We start from the raw sequence: 22,293 nt of genomic DNA, 5'->3' as shown, positions 1-22,293 counted from the left end.
CTTGCCCCCCCCCCTCTGGGAGGGAGCTCGACCCCCCTTTTTCACCCCATTGCTCCTTCTCCAACCCGTTTTCGGGGTTCAGAGCAATCTGATCCGACTAGCTTCGGAGCCGGGATGCCGTCTGCGCCGACAGTGTTTCCTACTTTGGCACCGACTGTGCCTTCGAGTCTGTCAGATCCATTTTTGGATCCGAGCTCTCGGAGCCGGGAGTTGGGCATCAGATCCGGAGGGGTTGGTGGGCCTTCGGCTCCCTTGAGGTCAGAGCGCACTACTCTTTCGGATCCGATCGGATCATCTCCGGCTCCGATCTGCACGCTGGATCCGGGGGGACTGCTTTCGGATCCTAGGGAGAGCAGTTCACCCTCGGCATTCGACGTTGTGGAGAAGGTCCTCTTGAGGGATTCGAGACCCCTGGCTCTTGCTATGGATCCACCCGCTATTCCCTCTCAGATGGGCTTCTCTTCCATCATCCGGCCCCAGGGACAGTCTGCGCCTACGGTCCCAGATGGTTCCTGTAGAGGAACAGGACATTGTTGGTGAGCCCTGTTCGGACAGCCCCCCCCCCCCCCCCGATGAGGTCCCTCACAAACGTAAGTGTAAGAGGAGGCACTTGGACTCACCCGAGTCCTTCACAGATGACACGGACTTAGAGGAAGGGAAAGGTTCCCCAAGGTCACCCCCCCCCCCCCGAAGACGTCTCCTTTGGAGACATCATGGAAATGTTACGCATTAGAGGGGGGTGGTCTGCCCAAAAACCTTCTTCGGATGAGTCCGTGTTTCTAGAGGCATTTGGCGCAGGCCCATCTATCTCTTGTCTGTCCCCTCCCGCCGATCCCCTGGTGGACCTCATTACTACCAGGGCATGGAAGGAGCCGGACACTGTCGAGCCGATACCCAAGAGACCGGACAGGATCCTTAGCCCTCCCACGGACAGGACAATTTAGAGCAAGGGTACCCCAGTGGATGCTATGGTGGTGGCGGCTGCCATGAAAAAGGAACTAGCACAGCAGAGTTCCTCGTTACATCCTTCAGACAAGGAGTCTGTGATGATGGACCATCTCGGAAAGCGGGTGTTCGCTTCTGCGACCTTCTCTGTAAGGTCACTGAACTACATGGCACATGTAATTCGGCTCCAGCGGGACCTAATCAAAGAGTACGCTAGATCACCCCCAGAGTCCATGTCGACCGAGGACAAGCGATCCTTCTCTGCTCAAATGGCCACTCTTAAGTCGATTACTAACACATCTATGCGGCTTCTCTCCCATGCCATGGAGGGAGCGGCTAGAGCCAGCAGAACAGGCGTTGTCTTACATCGACAGGCCTGGCTCCGTCTCTGCGACTTTGCGGAACCCTTTAAGGCGTCCTTCGCGAACGCCCCTGTTGACGGTTCTACGCTTTTTGGCAAAACCGTCCACGATACGCTTTTCCAGAGCGAGAAAGACAGGAAGACGTTGTCTGGCATCGGGATCTGCTTCTCGGCTCCTCAGAGGTCCTTCTCCAGGAACCAAAGAGGACAGAAGAAGATGTGGTTCCAGAAAACTCAATCCCGTTTCGCTCCGGATCCTTCGTCCTTCAGAGGCAGAGGAGGACAGGGTGGACGCCGGCTCAGAGGCAGAGGGGGGGGGGGCGAAGAATTTCAGGTCAAGGGAACCATTTTCCGATCGACCTGGGCAGCAACCTTGAGGGGTTGCCCGACTGCTCCTCTCTGGAGGCAGTTGGGGGATGCTTCTCGGAGCACCTAGCACATTGGGAGTCCATTACAACAGATCGCTGGGTGCTCCGAATCATATCCAGAGGCTATTCAATTCCATTCCTTACGTCTCCTCTCTGGTCGAGGAGCTTCCCTGATGTCCCACCCAATCAAAGGGGGAGGTAGCAGCCTCTGCGATAGGAAAGCTCCTAAGAAAAAGAGCCATCCAGCACGTCCCCCTAGGGCAGTCCGGATCAGGCTTTTACTCCAGGTTCTTTTTGGTGCCAAAAAAGACGGGGGACTTACGGCCGATTCTCGACCTGTCCACACTGAACCTGTCAATCACCAAGGAAAAGTTCTGGATGGTCACCATGCAATCCATTCTCCCTCTTACAGGAGAATGATTGGATGTGCTCGATAGACCTCAAGGATGCGTACTACCACATTTTAATGGACAGACGATCCAGGAGGTTTCTCCGCTTTCGCCTGGGAGCCAGCCATTATCAGTTCAGGGTCCTACCCTTCGGTCTCACCGCAGCCCCCAGGGTGTTCACCAAGGTCATGGCAGTTGTAGGGGCCCACCTGAGGCTTCAGGGGATACAGGTCTTTCCTACCTGGACGACTGGCTCCTAACCGCCCCCACCAAGCATCTACTATGTTCAGGCAGGGACTACTTCTTACATCTAGCCCGCCACCTAGGGATCACAATCGGTCGCAAGAAATCCTTCCTTCAGCCCACTCAAATCTTGGATTTCATAGGGGCCAGGATAGACACTGTACAATCCAAAGTCTTCCTGACTGTGGACAGACTCCGCAATCTACAACTTCACGTTCTGACTCGTCTACATTCATCAGCCCCTCCAGCGGAATTAGTCCTGAGGGACCTGGGGTCCATGGCAGCGACCATCAATCTATTACCGATTGCACGTCTGAAAATAAGAATCCTTCATTGGATTTACAGGTCCAGTGGTCCATCCTACGTCATCCCCTGTCTACATCTATCCCCCTCAGCAAGGTTTGCAGGGAATCTCTACTTTGGTGGCTCCATTCCGGAGACCTTCGGGAAGGGCACCCCTTCTACATATCCCCACCTCAAGTCACGGTGACCACGGACGCATCTCTCCTCGGGTGGGGGGGCATTGCATAGGTAGATCCGTCCAAGGCACGTGGACTCACACGGAGACCTCTTTGCATATCAGTGTCCTGGAGATTAGGGCGGTGCTTCTAGCGTTGCAGGCTCTCCATGCCCTTCTTCCTCCAGGGACTATTGCAATTCAGACAGACAACATGTCAGTAGTCTGGTACATCAACAAACAGGGGGGAACCAGATCTTACCCACTTTGCTGAGAGGCCATGAGTGTGTGGGAATGGGCGATATCCATCAACCGCTTTCTCATAGCAACGCACATACCGGGTCGGTCAAACATTCTGGCGGACAGGTTGAGTCAAACTATCCTCTCTCGTTACGAGTGGTCTCTGAACCCTGTAGTAGCAGAACAGATCTTCATCAGATGGGGTTGACTTTGCTGCGATCTGTTCACGTCGCCTTTGAACACAAGGTGCAGCGAGTTCTTCGCTCTAATTCTCCCACTAGGGGAAGTCCCCAGAGATGCTCTGGTTCATGCTTGGCCATCCGGTCTTCTTTATGCTTATCTTCCTCTTCCGCTGATGGCAAAATTCTTGCAGAAAGCTCGTCGGTTGGGGAACATTGTTACTGTAATAGCCCCATTCTAGCCTCGCCAAACTTGGTTCCCATGCCTACGGTCTCATCTAGTACATCCTCCCTGGATCCTAGATCCCATTCCGGATCTGATTTCTCATCCCTTGGGATTGAAGACCCCCCCGACCTGGACAACCTCAAGCTCTCTGCTTGGTTGTTCCAGTTCCATTAATTGCTAGGACTCTCGGTATCTCATCCTCAGTTAAGGCCATCCTCGTGGCCGCTCATAAGCCTTCTACCAGGAAAATCTACAAGAGTAAATGGAAGCGCTTCTCTATCTGGGAGGAGCATAGGAATTTGGATCCCTTTACTGCTCCTATCCCAGCAGTCCTCGACTTTCTATCCCATATTTTCCATCAATGGGCTATTTCTTCTATGGTTAAAGTTCAATTGGCAGCTATTTCACACTTCCATGTGGGGAAGTTTTGGACCTCTAGCTTCCTCTAAGCTTTGCAAGACATTCCTAAAAGGAACTTTCCTGTTAAGACCCCCTGTTAAAGTTGCAGTTCCTCCATGAGATTTAACACTAGTCCTACAGGCTCTGACTGGTCCCCCCTTTGAGCCTGCAGCTTTAATCGACTTAAAGTCTGTATCTTGGAAAACTGCATTCCTGATTGCCATTACTTCAGCTAGAAGGATATCGGAACTTCACGCTCTTTGCAGTAAGCCTCCATACTTCATCTTTTATAAAGACAGGGTTTCCCTCATGACTATTCCCTCCTTTCTACCTAAGGTGGCTTCAGAAGCCAACATCAACCAGTCCATTAATCTACCTGTCTTCTTTCCTAATTATCAGAACAAAGGAGAGTATAGACTTTATTGTCTAGATGTTCATAGACAGTTGTGATTTTATTTAAACAGAACAGCTGAAATTCGAAAATCAAATCAACTCTTCGTTTCATTTGCTAAGTCCTGTCTGGGTAAGCCAGTGACTAAAGTAACCTTAGCTAGATGGATTTCCCAATGCATCCTTCTCGCATACAGAAGCTCTGGCCGACCTGAGCCCCCAAGGGTTTGAGCTCATTCTACCCGTTCTGTGGCTACTTCTGCTGCTTTCTGGTCGAGGGTGTCTTTGGATGACATTTGTTCAGCAGCTACTTGGGCTTCCTCTCATACCTTTATTACACATTATAAAGTGGATCTAATATCCAGAGGACTCGCATCGTTTGGCACTGCAGTGCTCCGGAATATCCTTCTATAAGGACCTCCCAAGTTGCTGGTAGCTGGGGACTCTGTCCCACAGGTTGCTGATCAAATGAAGTTAACTACTTCAGATAAAGAAGTTATGTACTCACCATAACGTTCCATCTGTGTAGGTAACTTCATTTGTCAGCAACCAACCCTCCCTCCATCCCCCGGACCTTTAGTTCGTTCTTGATGGATAAGGAATGTCACTTTCCGATGACATCAGGTAAAAGGTCAGGTAGTTTCCTTATGTTACAGTGATGTTCTATGATACTAGGGCAAACTCGATCTGAGGGTTAGAGGGAGATAGGGCATTATGGGTAAGGGGGAGGAGATGGGAGCTGGGATCTTTGGCTAGGAAAGCTGCCAGCTCAGATCCAAATCGGATCCGATACCCACAGGTTGCTGACAAATGAAGTTACCTACTCAGATGGAATGTTATAGTGAGTACATAGCTTCTTTTTTTCGAGTTTCAGATCTGAAGTCTTCAGCTAAGTGAAGTACCCCGTTGGGGATCCTTTTTCTTGCTCTAAACCAATGTCAGTAAAAGTTAACAATTGTATTTCTTGTGGAAAGCAAATACCTCATAAAGATTTTCATTCGTACTGCATTCCTTGTTTAGGCCCAGACCACGACGTACCTCGCTGTCGGCTTTGTGCCTTATTCAAACCTCAAACTATTTGCTGTCGGTTCATTTTCACATCTAAATATTTTGGTACCCAGTTCAATTATCCAGAAATGGCTTCGGTAAGCCACCTGACTATCGACATTCCGAAAAAATGCAAAGATAAAGACAGAGACAGACCGCATAGGTCAAAAGCTGCCGACGACACTTCTAAGCTAGTTGCCAGTTCACCGGTACTCAGTGAGGCGCTTTTGCAGCCCCTGATACCCACTACTTCACATTCGCAGGCCTCTACTGAGACCCATTCAGAGTCCGGTATGCCATGAGATGCTTCTTCAACTGTGGAACCTGCGGATGTCTCTACCTTGGCTGGGTCTGGAGCCGCTGTGCAGGCACTGACTTCTGAGGGTGTATTCAGGCGTTCTGACTTGCATATTAAACCAACGCCATCTTCTTCTTCAAGGCCTAAAACTCTATCCATGCCTAGAAATCCAATGCTCAGACCACATGGTCAGGCCCCTATGCCTAAAAAACAAATGATAAGAATGGCTGAAGACCTTATTACTCTAATCAGGGGAAGCCACCCTTCTTCCTCTAAGAGACCTACAACTTATTTTCCTTCTGATTCTTCTGATCAGGACTGTGAAATTTCTGTTTCTTCTGATGACCAGGATTTGTCCTTATCTACCTATGAGGATTCTGATGCAGAGGGTTCCATTCCCTCTGCTTCCCCTCCAGAGAATTACTTTTGGTGAAACCTTGCATACTCTTAGGGAGCATTTCCGCTGGGAAAGCCAGGATTACTCTGACTCCAAAAAGAGGTTTAGGGAATTCTTACTCCTACCTCAACACAGGCCTTTAGCTATCCCTCCTGTTCTGGACATTGTAGATGATCTCACCTGGCCCCTGACTCTCTACCTCCGGCTCCTAGAAAACCTGACAGGTATTACAGGGTACCCGACTCTCACAAGAATCCTACTGCAGATCCTGAGACCATTTCCCAGGGACCCAAAGGCATTAAGGCTACTACTGCCAAAAACCCTACCCCCTCTGATAGAGATTCCAGGGACCTGGACAGATGGGCTAAGAAGGTATACACTTCTGCAACTTTGGCCATTAGGGCTTTAAACTGCCAGTTTCATATGTTAAAATATCAGCAGCATATTATTGGATTGCTTAAACAGAAAGTGATGTTGATTCCTGACTGTCCTGAAATGAAGAATTACAGGATTTAATGCATTCTGCTGAAGAAGTTGGAAAACGTACTTTGTATTGTGGTTTTGATTCATTAGAGGCATCTTGCAGGATTGCTGTCACTGGGTCTGTATTTAGAAGGCATGCTTGGCTTCAGGAGCAATCTTTGCCAGATCATGTTAAAGCTAAATTACTGGATGCTCCCTTAAACCAAGACTGCCTGTTTGGCAACAAAGCAGAAGACGTACTTAAAAAGATGGAGGAAAAATCTAGATCTATGCAAACTGTTAAAGATTTCCTGCAGGTACAGCCTCCCAGATTTAGTAGGCACTAGCCCTCTAAGAATTGGTCCTTTCCTGCCTCTTCCAGGCCTTCTCAGTCCAAACCCAGAACCAGCAGAACACCCAGGCTTCAGTCCCAAGGTATTCACAGGCCTAAGCAGTGGGGGGGCTCCCACGTCCAAAGCTTGGTAGTAAGACACCCCCCTATGGTAAACTGTCACAATGACTTAACTTTAAACCTTCCAAGCCCTGCTCAACTGACTGTTCCTTTAGGGGAAAAGATCACCCTGCATGCAAAAAACTGGGAACTCATTACCCAAGACAAATGGCTTTAAATATAGTTTCCCAAGGATACAGGTTTCAATTCCACTCCATACCAACCCCAAACAGTTGGCCAGTCCTACCCCCAAATCAGTGGGCAGAGGCTCAAAATCAAGTTCTCTCTCTTCTAAACATAAGGGCTATTAAGCCTGTCCCAGAAGAAGAATTGGGGCAAGATTTCTACTCAAGACATTTCCTCGTACCCAGAAAAGACAGTTCCTGGCGTCCTATCTTGGACCTGTCTATCCCAACCACCTTTTTGGTAATCCCAAAATTCAAAATGCTAACTCTTCATCAGCTGCTTCCCATGCTAGGCAAAAATGCCTGGTTGGCAACACTGGATTTATAGGAAGCCTACCTGCACATCCCAATAAGGGAATCTTGCAGAAGATACCTACGCTTCAAAGCAGGCTACATGCACTATCAGTTCTCTGCACTGCCCTTTGGCTTATCTACTGGGTATTCACAAAGTGCCTAGCTCCAGTCATTGTATTTTGCAGGCAAAGAACTATCCAAATATACCCATACCTAGACGATTGTCTAATTCAGGCAGAAAGCCAGGACATACTATTAAACCATCTGGCATTTGTAAAGAAATTACTAACTTCTCTGGGATAAACCATAAACGAAAATAAATCATATCTAGTACCCTGCCAACAAATTGTATTCCTGGGAGCAAGCTTGAGTACAACTTCCCAGATGGCCTACCTCATGCCAGAGAAACAAGTTCACTTGACAGCCTACTTTAAAAAACTGGCCACAAAGGCCCAGCTGTCTGAAAGGAAAATACTGCAAGCCCTGGGGTTTATGGCCTCTTGCATTATACTAATTCCATGTGCAAGACTGCATATGAGGAAACTACAGTGGTATCTAAAAAGCCTGTGGTGTCAACATTGTCAGGACCTAGAATCAATGATTCCTATCATACCTTGTCTAAAGATAGAGTTCATTTGGTGGGCAGAGGCCTGCCACCAAAATAACGGACTGCCATTTGCTCTTCCCCCTGCCGCCCAAACCCTAACAACAGATGCACCAGACTATGCATGGGGGGCTCACTTGGCAGGGCAGTACATTCAGGGCAAATGGAACCCAAGTCAAATGCACCGGCATATCAATCAAAAAGAAATGTTAGCTGTACAAAATGCTCTGACAGCCTTCAAGGACCACATTCTTCCAGGACAATTATTGGTATAGATGGACAACACCACTGTTATGTGGTACATAAACAAGCAGGGGGGAACCCACTCATACCCTCTATGCAGACTAGCCATGGCGCAGTGGAACACAGCCTTGAGCTAACAAGTGCACTACAAGCTCAATTCCTGCCAGGCAAGCTAAATACACTGGCAGACGACCTAAGCAGAAATCTCATGGACTCACATGAGTGGAAACTGGATCCAAAGATATTCAACATTTTGAGAAACAAATGGGGGAGCCCAGAGATAGACGTGTTTGTCTCCCCTCAGAACTACCAATTGGACAAATTCTGCACAAGGACTCCCCACAGACAAGCTTGGAAAGTGGATGCTGTGTCCTTCACGTGGAAAAACCTATCAGTTTATGCCTTCACCCCTCTGCCTCTCCTCTCCAGAGTGCTACTAAAGATCAAACAGGACAAACCAAGGACAATACTTATTGCACCAGACTGGCCACACCAAAACTGGTACCCCCTCTTGCGCAGTGTGTCACTTCTGGAACCATGACACCTGCCTCAGCCTCCTGCCCTGCTGTCCCAGCAGGAGGGCCAGATTCTGCACCCACATCTTCAAACCCTGAGCCTTGCAGAGTGGTTAATTTCATGATCTCTCCGTTACCATCCCTCAGTAAGCAAGTGATGGATGTCATTCTGGAGGCAAGGAAGCCTAGTACTAGAAAATCCTATGCTGAAAAATGGAAAAGATTTTGTTCCTGGAACCAAACTCAGGGGATGGACACAACAGTACCCAATTTACCACACATTCTTCAATACTTAACTGAGATGCTTCGCAAGGGCCTTTGCTTTTCTTCCATCAAAATTCATGCCTCGGTCATTTTGGCTCATTGTAATACAGAGCCAGCCTTCTTCTCTCATCCACTGCTGAAGAAATTCCTGAGAGGGGCTAAAAACTTAAGACCACCCAGGAGAGCCCCTACTTCAGTCTGGGACCTTAACTTTGTATTGGAAAAGCTAACTCTACCTCCCTTTGAGCCAGCTGCAAATTCAGAGTCAAAATTCCTTTCTTGGAAAACAGCCTTCCTTGTAGCAATCACTTCAGCAAGAAGGGTGACTGAATTACAGGCCCTTATGGCAGTAGAGCCTTTCATCATCTTTCATGCGGACAGGGTGTCCCTCAGGACCAATCCCTCCTTTATGCCCAAGGTGGTATCCAGTGTGGCCCTTAATCATTCCATTCATTTGCCAATCTTCTTTTCTAATCCACAGAACAAAGGGGAACGAGTACTGCACTCCTTGGATGTGCACAGACAACTTAGACTTTACTTGGACAGGACTAAGCCTCTCAGGAAATCTGAACAGCTGCTGGTTGCATTTGCTGCAGAGGGGAAGACCATTTCAAAGCAAAACATTTCTAAGTGGATAGGCCATTGCATTCATTTCTGCTATAAGCACCATGGAAAACCTACCCCACAGGGGATAAGAACACATTCAACCAGGGCTGCATCCACCTCTACTGACTTTCTCATAGGTGTCCCTACCAGAGACATCCTAGAAGCTGCTACCTGGAGTTCTCTACATACCTTCACCAAGCATTATCACTTGCCCATTTTTTTCTAAATCCAGAGCTGGTTTTGCCACTGCAGTCTTGCAGGGCCTTTTATCTGGTCCTAATGCTATCTAATTGACTCCTCCCTTCCTTAGCTTTGGGAATCTACCCAAATGTAATGACTGCAACAGTGAAACACAAAGAACATAGTACAGTTGTGTACACTTACCATAAATGTAGATGTTCGAGTGTATTCACTGTTGCAGTCCTGGGCAAGAAAATCTGATGTAATGGCATCGGCTGAATGCTTTATACCCCTGACTGCCTGACGTCATGGAAGATGAGACAGCAACCGACGCAGGACCCAAGACTTTGATAATCAGGCCGACTGAGGGCTACTTGAAAGCAGATAACCCAAATGTAATGACTGCAACAGTGAATACACTCAAACATCTCCATTTATGGTCAGTGTACACAACTGTACTTTCTCCTTTCCTTTCAAGGGACTTGATATTTATTTTCCACTGGTGGGGTTTCTTCCACCATACCCTGGCCTCCTACTTGGGGGCTCCTGACAGGTTAGGACAAGAAAAACTCATGTAATGGTATTGGATGCCTTACATTATACTACTGACGACCTGATGTCAGTCCTCAAGCGACAGCAACTGACTCAGAAATACTACATCTCTGGTATTCGGGCCGGCCGAGGGCTACCCTGGCAGTGATAACCCAAATGTGATGACTGCAACAGTGAATACACTCGAACATCTACATCTATGGTAAGTGTACACAACTGTACTTTTTGTGCAAGAGTTATGAGCTTCGTGAGTCATAGAGGGTGACCTGTAGCTGGCCAGGACATGGTAAGGAACCTTGTCTATAGAGACTTGGAAGTGGATGAACTCCAAGACATCATTCTGTTTAACCAACCTGGAGTTGTATTTGTTGCTAATGTAGATCAAGATGACGCCACCTTTAACTACTGACTGTATTGCTGTTGGTCTAAATGTGTGGAAGGCACTGTAACCTTGCACTGATGGTACATTTTCTGTGGCTTTAAACCAAGTCTCGGTAACAGCACAAATGTCCACATTCTTCACTGTGAAGAGAGCTTGTAGGGTGTGAAGTTTCATGTTTAGGCTCTTAGCATTGAGCAGCAACACCTTGAGGTTGGTTTGAGTTTTTTTGTTGCTATGTTGGTAGTTTTTACATTTTGATATTGCTTAAAAAAGGCTCTAAGGTATGGGTAAAGTTTTAGCCAATATCTGAAAGCCCAGGGGTGGGGGGGAGGCAGGTGCATAGCAAACTTGGTAAAGCAATGTGGTCTGTTAACTATGCTGGTAGATACTGGATTCCCCTGGAGTGACACCAAAATCTAAGCTAATTATTAAAATTATTAATTTTCTGTTTATACTGTGGCATCATGTAAGGGGTGTACCGGCACCCACCTGTCTGTGATACGTATTCAGAGAGATCATTAATGTCTCTTCTCATATACTCCAGTGAGAAACTCCTCAGGTAATTTGCACCCACATGAACTATGATAAAATAATATTAATACCTGTGGTGTAGTGACTTGTATGTGTGTATATACAATTGCAGGTTCTAGCCACAGATAAGCAGCTAACTGTTATCTTCTACTTGTCCAGCTTGTTGAGAGGGATCCTACAGTAAAACCCCCATGACAGAAGTCCTAGGTAAAGTGTTTGCTTGCCTTATGAGCTTTTTTCTTGGGGGGGGGGGTCATTTGATGTAGCTTATGTGTGGTGTTAGGTGTTGCCTTTGGTGTGTGCTTTAATGATTGGTTTAGGAGGTTTCTGAGATTTGGAAAGGATTCTAAGTACCTTAGCATAAGAATGTCCATGTGTGTGGTGAGTGGTATGTGTGAAGGATGCAGTGTGTGTGTTCTTGACAACCTTGTTTGCAGGTATGATTTTTATCTCCAAGGAAGTTATGTATGTGCATCTCGTGCTGTGTTAGTTTGTTTAAAGATTAAAAGGTTATGTCAGTACATGAGATAATTGATGCATTGTCTTAGGATGCTCATATGTACCAAGCTGGCCACAGAGACATTAGGAAATTGCAAATCCATGTTGTCAGGACCTTTATTTAGGGTTGGACTATTATGCTTTAGGGACTCTGTTATACAGGGGTCACCTGAATGGTGTGTAGGGATAAGGGTAGATGTTAGATAGTAGTCTTATCTGGTATTAGTGCAGTTTGACACACTTAACTAGCTGCCCTAAGCTTAACTCTAAACAAAGTCTTTCTGTGTTGCAGGTTAATGGTCATAAGTACTAGCTTTATAGGTTTGCTACTATACAGGGTACTACTAACCGTCACTGTGCAATGAACAGATCCACGCAAACACATCTAATTTATAGCAGACAGAAAAAAGGTGAAAACTAAGTCTGGTGCCCTCTGGCCAGTAAGTGAGTGTACACTGAGCTTCCTGGAGTGCTTCCCAACTCAGAGAGACCAGTTGAATGCCTTTGCCCACAAGATGGATGACCTGGAACTTCTTAACATAAAAGCACAGCAGAACTAGCTCTGAAAGGCAGAGTAACACCAAATGACTAAGTCCCTAAATAGCCAGCTGTGACAGACCAGACTGCCATACTACTGCTACTAGAATAGCAGTCACAGTATTCTTAATGTAAAATTCCCTTTGATTAGCAAAAAGGGAAATGTAGCAACTTGCTACACATAATTGTCAGTTTAAGCCCCCCTGTGTATTTCCCAGGTTGGACAGACCTTTCTACTGCCACTAAAATTGTAGTCAGTCTTCTTAATGTGAAAACATACTTTAGTTTGCTAGAAGTGAAAAGGTATCAGAAAAAATTAACTAGCTACAGCAGATAATTCTCACTTAAGCCTACCAGTGTGTATTCCAACTCACACAGAGCAAGCCACCTTTCTGCTGCTACTGTAACTGCAGTCTTCTTAATGTAGAAACACACTTTATTTAGCCACAAGTGAAAAGGTAGCAGAAACAAATCAACAGCTAGCTACGGGTAATTACAAGGTGATTCAAAGGCAGACAATCCAGCAATTAGAAACACACACATTTGGAGACGATTTCAAAGCTCAGTAACAGTCTTGCAGGACCTTCCCAGTTTATGGTATAGTAACCAGTAAGATGAGTGGAGGAGATAAGACTGGGAAGGCTTCTAGAGCCAAGTGTACAGAAGATGAGACTGAGAGGAACTTCTAAGGCCAAATTTACAGCAAGGTCAGGTAGCTCAAAAGCCTCTAAGTTAAAAGCACAACAGGAAAAGGGTGAGGAACAAATTCAGGAGAGAGATAGATGATAAAAATGCAGTAAAATGAGAGCCCACTCAAAACACTTGGCACAGATCAGAAACCATTTAAAAAGCACTACAGACTAAAATGCTTTGAATTAATAGCTTTAACTTCAGATAAAGAGCAAACACAGCATCCAAAACTGATTTAAATGGTAAAATAAATGCAATATTTAAATGTAAACATGTATTTCCCTGGTTGCAAAATGTAACGCATATGCTTTGTTCTTAAGCTTCCAGCATTCTTAAGAATAAGATGGCTGACTGTTTTTTTAATGGAATACCAGGAGGGGATGAGTTATTTATCACAAGCTGTAGTTGCAACTCACACAACTAGCCAAAGTTGGCCTTTTTTAAGTTTGAAAAGTGACTAAATCACAGAAATAGATGACCAATATTAATAATCCACTTCAGAAAAATAACAATGGGTACTGTTTGAAAAGTGAGTGAAACACATTCAGCAGAGCATTTATTGAGGTTCAGCTCCATGCAAATCATTGATGAGTAGTATATCTCAACCAGAGTGAACAGAGAGCTTTGCTCTGCTCCATTAAATCTTTGTGAATCCCAGCCATGATTTCTGTCTTCACACCTGAGCACTCCAGAATGAAGCTGTGGACCCAAGCACGGGCTGGAATGTGCACATACCTGGTGCACTGGAAACGTTCTTAAGCTAAATGCAAAAAGTGCAGCATAGTAGCTTTCTTCAAAAAAGTTGTTCCTAAGTGATATTCCTCTTCAGATAAGAGACCTAAGTACTTACATGGACAACTCTCCTTCATTTGATCATGTTTCCACCTTAGTCAGGAAATCTTTATATCTGTCAGTTGTACTCTTCCCTTATCACTTTTGTCATTGTTTACACTGTCCCCTTTGATATGTACAAATCCAAGAGTTTTGCTGCATTGGAAAAGCCCCAATATTTTTAACCCCCAAGTGATAGCCTGTGTATCCTTCAACAATCTCAATAGATTGCCATGGCTATCCTTACACTTTATCTACCTGCTGCTCTGAGGTGGCCTGTGTCTTGTTTCTCGTGCCATGAAACCTCATTCAGTATTTTACTTCTTATTTCTTTTCCAAACCAGTGGCTCTGCAAACAAAAACTAATGCCAGACTTATGTTCAGCCCTACTTGATTTGAATGGGGGCACTATTCATTACTGTTAGAGGGTGGCAAGAACTTTTTAGTATGTCTATTTAAATGTGAATATAGCCGAGACATTATCGTCCCTGTGATCACTTGCCTAGTATCGTTATTATGTCAGTAATATAGCAAGAGTTGCACGTTCTTAACTGTGCATAAGTACATAAACACCAGAGAGATTCAGAAATTTAAAGAGAAGACCTGATCCTGTTTCATCCTGTTTATCTGATTCATCTCATGGGAAACCAGAAATTCATCCCTGGTTTGGCACCTGTCTCTCTAATGGACACACAACCTGTAAAAGGTTCATCTCCCGTGACCTTATCTTAGGCTGCTGCTTTCTCTGACTTTATTTTCTTTGTGCTGTTCTTACAAGCTACCGACGCAGGACCCAAGACTTTGTTAATCAGGCCAACTGAGGGCAACCTGCCAGCAGATTACCCTAATGTAATGACTACAACAGTGAATACACTCGAACATCTACATTTATGGTAAGTGTACACAACTGCACTTTCTTCACTTATTGCAATTGCTGTCATAGTCCCTTTGTTAGCTAAACAGTATTCCTTTTTCGCCTGGTCCACCTTTTCTATCTCACACTTTTTCCTACACTCCTCCTTTATTTTTATGACTTCCTGGAGTTCTACATTCCTCCACAAACTTTCCTTATGTACCTTGTCTCTGTACCTGGCTCTGCTGCAAATCTGTTCTATAGTCTTTACACTTGCTGTTTTGAGGCACTGCCATTCTTCTGTAATTCCGCCTATGTTTTCTTATTGCTGAGGTGCTAGGTCCCCGAGTATTTCTGTGTACTCCTGCGCCTTCTCTCCAATCAAAATCCAGGTCTTCAGTCTAGTCTCTGTTGACCTTACAGGCTTTTATGACCACCATTTGCAGCTGGTTGTGATAAGTGGTTTATGCCGTGGGCTGACTGTTTCACTGGAGATGACTTTGCAATCGCTGATTCTACGCCAATGCCATTTTCTTACTAGGAGGAAGTCTACCCGAGTTGCATATTGGCCACTGTTGTATGGGAGCTTGTGACTGTCTCTCTCAGTGAACCATGTGTTCGCCACCATCAAGCCATTTGCCAAGCAGAAGTCTAGAATTACCTCTACCCTTTTATTCCTGTTGCCCCACCCTTGTGGACCTAGGCAGTCCTCATATCCTGTTTGGTCTGTGTGGATATGTACATTCATACAACATAAATTGTTCAAGTCCTGCCTTCACTTAATTTTCACTCCTGTTCCTAAACCTTATTCTGCATGCGTAGGTCCCACAAATTCTATTTATTTCATTGTACGAGCCTACCATCAGTTTTTTTTCTCTCCTTTACAGTATTCAATACTTTTAGTTATGGTTAAATTCCAGTTTTCTAATAATTTCCAAGCAAAGGTTAGAAAGGTTACACAGACAAATCATCCAGTAAAAACCGCAAGAAAGACTACGGCAAGTTAGAATCTTAACTGTGTAATACCTAAACTTCCTGTAGAGGTGGCCTAGGGGATATATGCAGATTACCCCTTAAGGCCATACCAGAGTTTCAGCTACATTTTAATTTTTAAGTCTTTACGGGTGCATTCAGGCCAGTAAAGCCAAACCCTACTAATTATTGACATGCCATGTTTTGGACTTCTTAAAACCTTGTCAGTGTAATCCACTTATGCTTTGCCACAGTTTTGGCTGACAGCTCCCACCTCCCTTCAGACTCTGCGTGTGATACCTGTTTGCCGTAAGTCAGTTCCTTGTGCTCAGCTTCGTGTGATTCATTTAGCAGTTTACTTGGAGTCAACATCTGTGCAGTCTAGCACAGACTTCCCATACCAGGATATCTGAGATTGGCACTGATTGACATCATCATCATCCGTCCCCTTTTTTCCCATTTTTCTACATGGGGTCAGGGTATCGTGTTAACTGTCGCAAACTCTCTCGACTCATGCCTGACTGTCGCAGATCTTCTTTCACACAATCCATCCACCTCTTTGCTGGACGACCTCGCCTCCTCTTAACTTCTTCCTGTCTCTCCCAAATCTTCCTCACCAGATTGTCTTCTGCTTTTCTACACGTGCCAAAGCCACTGTAATCTGTTCTCTGTGATCTTTTCTGCAATTGGAGTTGCTTTGGCTTCTGCTCTTATGTCCTCATTTCTTCGACTATCCTATCACATTTCTCAGGCACTTAATTTCCATTACCTCTAGCTTCTTTAACTGTTCTGCCTTTACTGCCCAGGTTTTTGTACCATACAGTAGTACTGGTCCCATCACTGTCTTATACACCTTACTTTTCAGCTTCTTTGGCATCCTTCTGGCATAGACTACACTTGACACTCTATGCCAGTTGGCTGCAGCCCCTCTGATTCTAGCTTTGACCTCTTCATTCAGACTACCTTTCTCCTCAACTACTCCTCCCAGACACTTGAAGCTGTCTACCTGTTCCACTGTCTTCCCTTCTATCTCTATTCTCAGCTTCTTCTGATTTCGTCAATTTGCTGCCATTACCACCATCTTATCTGTGCTTAGTTACATCCCATGTGCCTTCAGATTTGCATTCCATTCTCCTATCCTTTGCTGAAATTCTAGCTCAGAGTCTGCCTGCACTGCCACATCATCTGCATATGATCCATCCCCTCCAGCCTGTTTGCTAATGTAGTCCATCACCAGTATGAACAGCAGTGGGCTCAGAGCTGAACCCTGATGCACACTCACACCCACTGGGAACCCCGCTGTGAGGCCAAACACTGTTTGACATATCATCGCATCCTTAAACCGGGCTTGTGGTTTCAGATTCCTGCCCTGACGTGCTGCCTAACAATGCACATTTTCCTGGTCGTGTTGCTCATATGTAGAGTATATCCATTCAGGGCTGTTGTTATACCAATTCTGTTTCACACATCAGTTAGGCTCATGTTATTCTTTTTTCATGACCGCCACCTTGATCAAATAATTCTAATCTAGACTGATAGTGCAATGGTGATACAGTACATCACCAAACAAGGGGAAATGAAAATTCTCTCTCTCTCGTATGTCTGTCTCCTGTGCATCACTTTATCCCTTTTGCTTTGTTAAAAAGAAGCAAGTTGTTTTTTTCTAGTATATGTCAGGTACCTCTGTCTTTCTTACAGACTCCTTGAGTGGAACTCAGATTGTGACTTACAGATAGGATCTGTGTTTCAAGCTACTGCACCATCTTTAGTCTGTTGGGTTGCCCAGACATCAGACTCATTGTTTCAGAGACCAGTGCTAAGCTGCTAGGGCTCTGCTTTCTAAAGCCCAGTTCTGGAGTAGTTTGTTCAGGTCCATGTTGTGGAGTGAAAACTTCATCTGAGCCATTTCTCCCTTTCTTATGATTCATTTTGTCCTTTTAACAGTCTACCAGCAATCAGCAGAGGTGATGCTGGAGCACTTATTTGGCAGTGTCTAGCAGTTGTACTCCCTTCGGCAACTTCCCAGGACTCTTCAAGAGTTGTATGAGATGATTTCAGCAAACTTTAAAGTTTCCTGCATGCATCAGCTCATTTTCTGGACATTGAATGGATAGCTGTCTCTGGGTTTTAGGTTTCAGAGAATGCTTTCATTGTTGATCTTGTAGGAGACAGTTTTGTGAAAAACTACTTCTGTATTCAGCATCTGATGTAACTGATATTTTGTCTGTTCTTTCTACCTTTGTATTATCCATTCCCCGTTGTTTAATATTTTGAAATAATTATGTACCGAGACACTAGAATTTCCTGTTTCAGTGCTGTAGGTGGATTGGATACTCTAAATTGACCCTAGGCATGAGTGCGTGCATGTGTGTGCCTTCTGTGGAAGGTTGGGCGCCGGGCTGGCAACTCGACACCGTAAAACTCCACTGCCAATCATGAGCGGACAGGTGATCCACTGTGGCGACCCCTAACCGGGAAAAGCCGAAAGGCGAAGAAGTGGTGTCTGAGTTTAGAGGTGATAATGAAGATGAGATTAATTTTTTTTCATATCTCTATGCTGAGTTCACACTTGTGTTTGTGGGGTGCTCTCCTAATAAAGGTAGTAAAACGTATTACCAGGAATCAAATTGTACTGATGTATCAGTTATTCAGAACCTTTATGACTGTCACCTTTTGAGTGATTATACTGGGTTAATCAGATTGGGCGGCCACGGTGGTGCAGCGGTTAGCATTGCCGCCTCGTAGCAAGAGGTTCTCCGGTTCGATTCTCAGCTTGGGTGCCTTCTGTGCGGAGTCTGCATGTCCTCCCTGTGGTCACGTGGGTTTCCTCCGGGTGCTCCGGTTTCCTCCCATGTCCCAAAGACATGCAGTAGGTGGATTGGACACTCCAAATTGGCCCTAGGTGTGAGTGTGTGCGTGTGTGTCCCTTCTGTGGAAGGTTGGGCGCCAGGCTGGCAACTCGACACCATAAAACTCCACTGCCAATCATGAGCAGACAGATGATCCGCTGTGGCGACCCCTAACCGGGAAAAGCCGAAAGAAGAAGATGATACTGGGTTAATCAGATTATGACTTAATGAGATTTTACAGCAACTTTTCATACACCTGCTTTGAGCTGGTATATCAAATGTAGACAGTCAAACTTTCCTAATTTTGTTTGATGTCATTGTTTTCTATTTTCCATTCTTTTTAAAGAAGCTTGTATTTTGGAGGGGTTGGTGTTATGTACTCATTTCTGTGCAGATCTTTGTAATTGTATGATGTCAAGCCTAAAGTAATATCTGGTAATCTGATTTATTTTATAGATGAGAAAACTCACTTTGGCCTTTTGCCACCAGCTGCAGTCCAGATTCCTTGATCAGTCACTAGGCGAGCAGGTGAGGCTGAATTGATTTATTGGGAGTTTCGTATTTTTCTAGCTTTATTCTGAATGTTGCTGTTTTTGGTTTAAAATATGTTTTTCCTTTATGCCCTAAAAACTGTTTATGCACATTACCTAATATGTTACAGTTAAGTTGCTGCAAGTACAAATGTTTATACCAACCAGCAGACTGTGATGTTTTTCCCACTAAGATGTATTGTTTAGTAGTTTTTACAATCGGATGGGTGTAGTTGTGCATTTGGAATATCCCCAGTGTCACTTCTGAAGGATACCACCATCCAGTGATATCATGATTGGTCAAAAATAGAAAAAAGCGGCATGTGAATGAAGAAAAAAAGAGTGGGGGGGGGTGCAGAAATGAGTGAATCTCAAAACATTGAGAACTTCTCTTCACTATCAGTAAACCTCAGCTACAAAACCCATATCAAGCATCACCTGAATAGGGTATACTGTGGTAATGGTGCCAAAAACATGGTCGCCAACCACAACACCGTGGCAATCTGGTCACAGCAAACAAAGGACCAATGTCCTTTAAGGGTGACTTGCAATCTTCCTGTGCTAAGCAGAAGGCGAACATGGTGGTAGAGAAACTGCAGGCAGCCTAAAGTAGGCAAGCACGAAGGAACATAGGGTATGCCGAAAGAACTAGAGAAATCTACACATCTGTAAGGCAAGGAGCAGAAGCATGGACATACCAATTCAAGTACACATCAAAGAAGTATAGCAGGAGGCACAGATGGAGTCAGTAAATAGAAAAAGGCTAGGCTCACATACAGTCATACTTAGGATGTCTGCAGGAGCATGAAGTTAGGGACCATGGAACAAGTGCACGCACAGTGCAAGGGTGCATTCAGCAGTGTATGCATAGATAATAAAACCCATGCAGTAAGAAGTAGCATGCAGCTGTCTGTATTGGAGCAGGTTCACTCCCATTACATGTCCACAATAACAGCACACTACCCAACCTCTTAGTGCAGGAAATCTTGATAGTCTAAAATAAAGGGTGGGGGCAAAGGCCCAAATACATGGGCACATGTTAAATATCACTACTATAATCTTAGAAAGGAGGTAGAATAATTTGAGTTGTCATCATGCATATTCTGAAGGATATGAATTCTGAAACTCAAATGAATGGCATTATGTAGTGACTGCAATGCACAATGACATGTCAGAAAACCTCAAATTGTATGAGGAACACACTAAAACTAACAGATGCCAGGATACATGTCAGGGCCATAGCAAACCTAGTAGGATGGTATGTGAACTGACAGACTGAAGCCTGCTGTCAAACCTTCTGGAAATATAAACACCTGCCGTGCACAAATGTGAAACATGCAGATCACAGAGGGACACAATGGGCAAGGTAAACATACCGTCAGATGGGAGGAGCACACAGGAAATTCCACCCTTGAGATAATGCATAATGGAGGGGCAGCAGGGCAGATGAGTAAAGGGATACGCATAGCGGTGGAAGGTGGGGGGGGGGGTAGTGAAACCAAGTAGACTGTCCTACATGGAAGCACAAAACAGTGGGTCCTCTGTAGTCAAAACCGAAACCCAAAATGTCAGCAGCACAGGAGGACAGGATGCAAGACAGATGTAGAAGGGTACAGGACAGGGATAAAGCAGCATAGCACATACATGATAGCAGCTGCATTATAGACCTGTGAGATGACTGAGGGAGGTGGCCTACATGGGTACATACACACACACACACACACACACACACACACACACACACACACACACACACACACACATGCATGTGGAGGATGAACGAGGTATGCAGCCTGACACCCAGCAGGGAGGCAAACCCTGCTGCACTCCTCACACCCACTGCTAAGTATATAGACTAAAGGTGAGATTGCATAATCCCCAAGGAAGGGGCATATTCGTCCAACCCTGGGGATTGTCGATCTGGTACACCTCTTGACCATCTGTCTTGGCCAAACCATGTGAACAAAACAGATGTTGATATTTAGGAATTTCTGTTATTTTAAGCATTCCCATTTATGTGTATGTATATATTGCAGCTCAGTACAGTTTTTATTTGTTTCAGCATTATACCCTTGATGTCCTTTGCTTCCCATAACTAAACTTCACCTTAAATATTGTTTTCTTTTTTAAACATTTACTAAGTTATCATAGGTTCATAGGTAGGTACTAGGCTATTGGCCCAAGGGCCTACGTAAGCCTAGCCAACAAGGTTCCCTGGCTTACGCCACCCAAGAAAGTTATTTTCCTGTGCCACTGTTGAGCAGAGACACAGAAGTGATCCCCAGGGTGTATTTCCTATTTCCCATCCACTCATCAAGATTTTTCTTGAAGAGTGCTAATGAAGAACTTTGCTTGACATAGATGGGTAGCCTGTTCCAGAGTATGGGAAGTGTCTGGGCCAGGAATCTATCCCTCCAGCATGTCCTGTTTATTGTGGTGACAAGGTTTAGGTCCCTAGAGCATGTAGCTCGGAGGGATTGGGATTTCTTTAGGTGTAGCATGTCCAACAGCTCTGGGTTTGACATAGCTTTATATGTTAGGCAGAGATCACCTCGGAGTAGGCGATATGCTACGGAGTAAAGCTGGAGTTTTTTGAGGTGGTCAATGTAGTGCATTTGTTGAGGCCAGTAATCCTCTTTGTGAGGTACTTCTGTGGCCTTTCCAGCTGCTGCAGGTGTCTTGTGAGATACATTCCAAAAGGGGCGTTGTACTCTATAATGGGTCTAATGTGTCGAGTAGAGGGGAACAGTGACCTCTTTTTTCCTGGATGAGAACCCTTTTATGATGAGGTGTGCCACGTAGAAGGACTTCCTGACTGCTGTGGCGATGTGACTGTCAAAGGAGAGACTACTGCCCACCTGGGTCCCAAGGTCTCTTATCACGTGTTCAGTGTTAAGTCGATTGCTGCCTACTGTGGTAGTTCATGGGTACAGAGTTTTGACCAAAGGGGATGACACTGCACTTTTTGGCCTTGAGCTTGAGGCCATGGCTCTGACACCAGGCATCTGTCTCAGCGAGGCCCTTCTGTAGGATGTCCTCATCATTTAGGGACTTGACTATGGCTCCTAGTTTGTAGTCATCTGCGAACTTCGTTAACCAGAGGCCTTCTGTGTTAGCCTGTACTTCAGAGAAGTAGATACCAAACAGGAGAGGTCCCAGGATGGAACCCTGTGGTACTCCACTTGTCACTGGTTTGAAGTCGGATTTGGAGTCTGCAACTTTTACAGTGTGGGTTCTGTCAGTGAGCCAGTTGGCAACCTATCTTGTGACGTAGGGATTTATACCTAGTTTAGTGAGTTTAGCTATAATTCCAGAATGGGGATGG

The 22,293-nt window shown here is 45.2% G+C and overlaps 1 protein-coding gene across 1 annotated transcript in view; it reads left to right on the top strand.

Moving 5' to 3' along the window:
* The window catches only part of UTP20 (UTP20 small subunit processome component), a gene marked incomplete in the record, with an annotated part of 2,478,305 nt that overhangs the window by 2,328,376 nt on the left and 127,636 nt on the right, over window positions 1–22,293 (top strand). Inside the window, 1 exon segment of the mRNA XM_044087776.1 lies at window positions 18,895–18,966. Within this exon segment, the coding sequence (XP_043943711.1) occupies window positions 18,895–18,966 (72 nt within the window).

The sequence above is a fragment of the Protopterus annectens genome, chromosome 11.part0 (genome assembly GCF_019279795.1).
Source record: "Protopterus annectens isolate FY-2018-M chromosome 11.part0, PAN1.0, whole genome shotgun sequence".
Lineage (NCBI taxonomy): Eukaryota > Metazoa > Chordata > Ceratodontiformes > Protopteridae > Protopterus > Protopterus annectens.
Note: the sequence above shows the minus strand (reverse complement) of the source record. Positions and strands in the feature narration are given on the sequence as shown.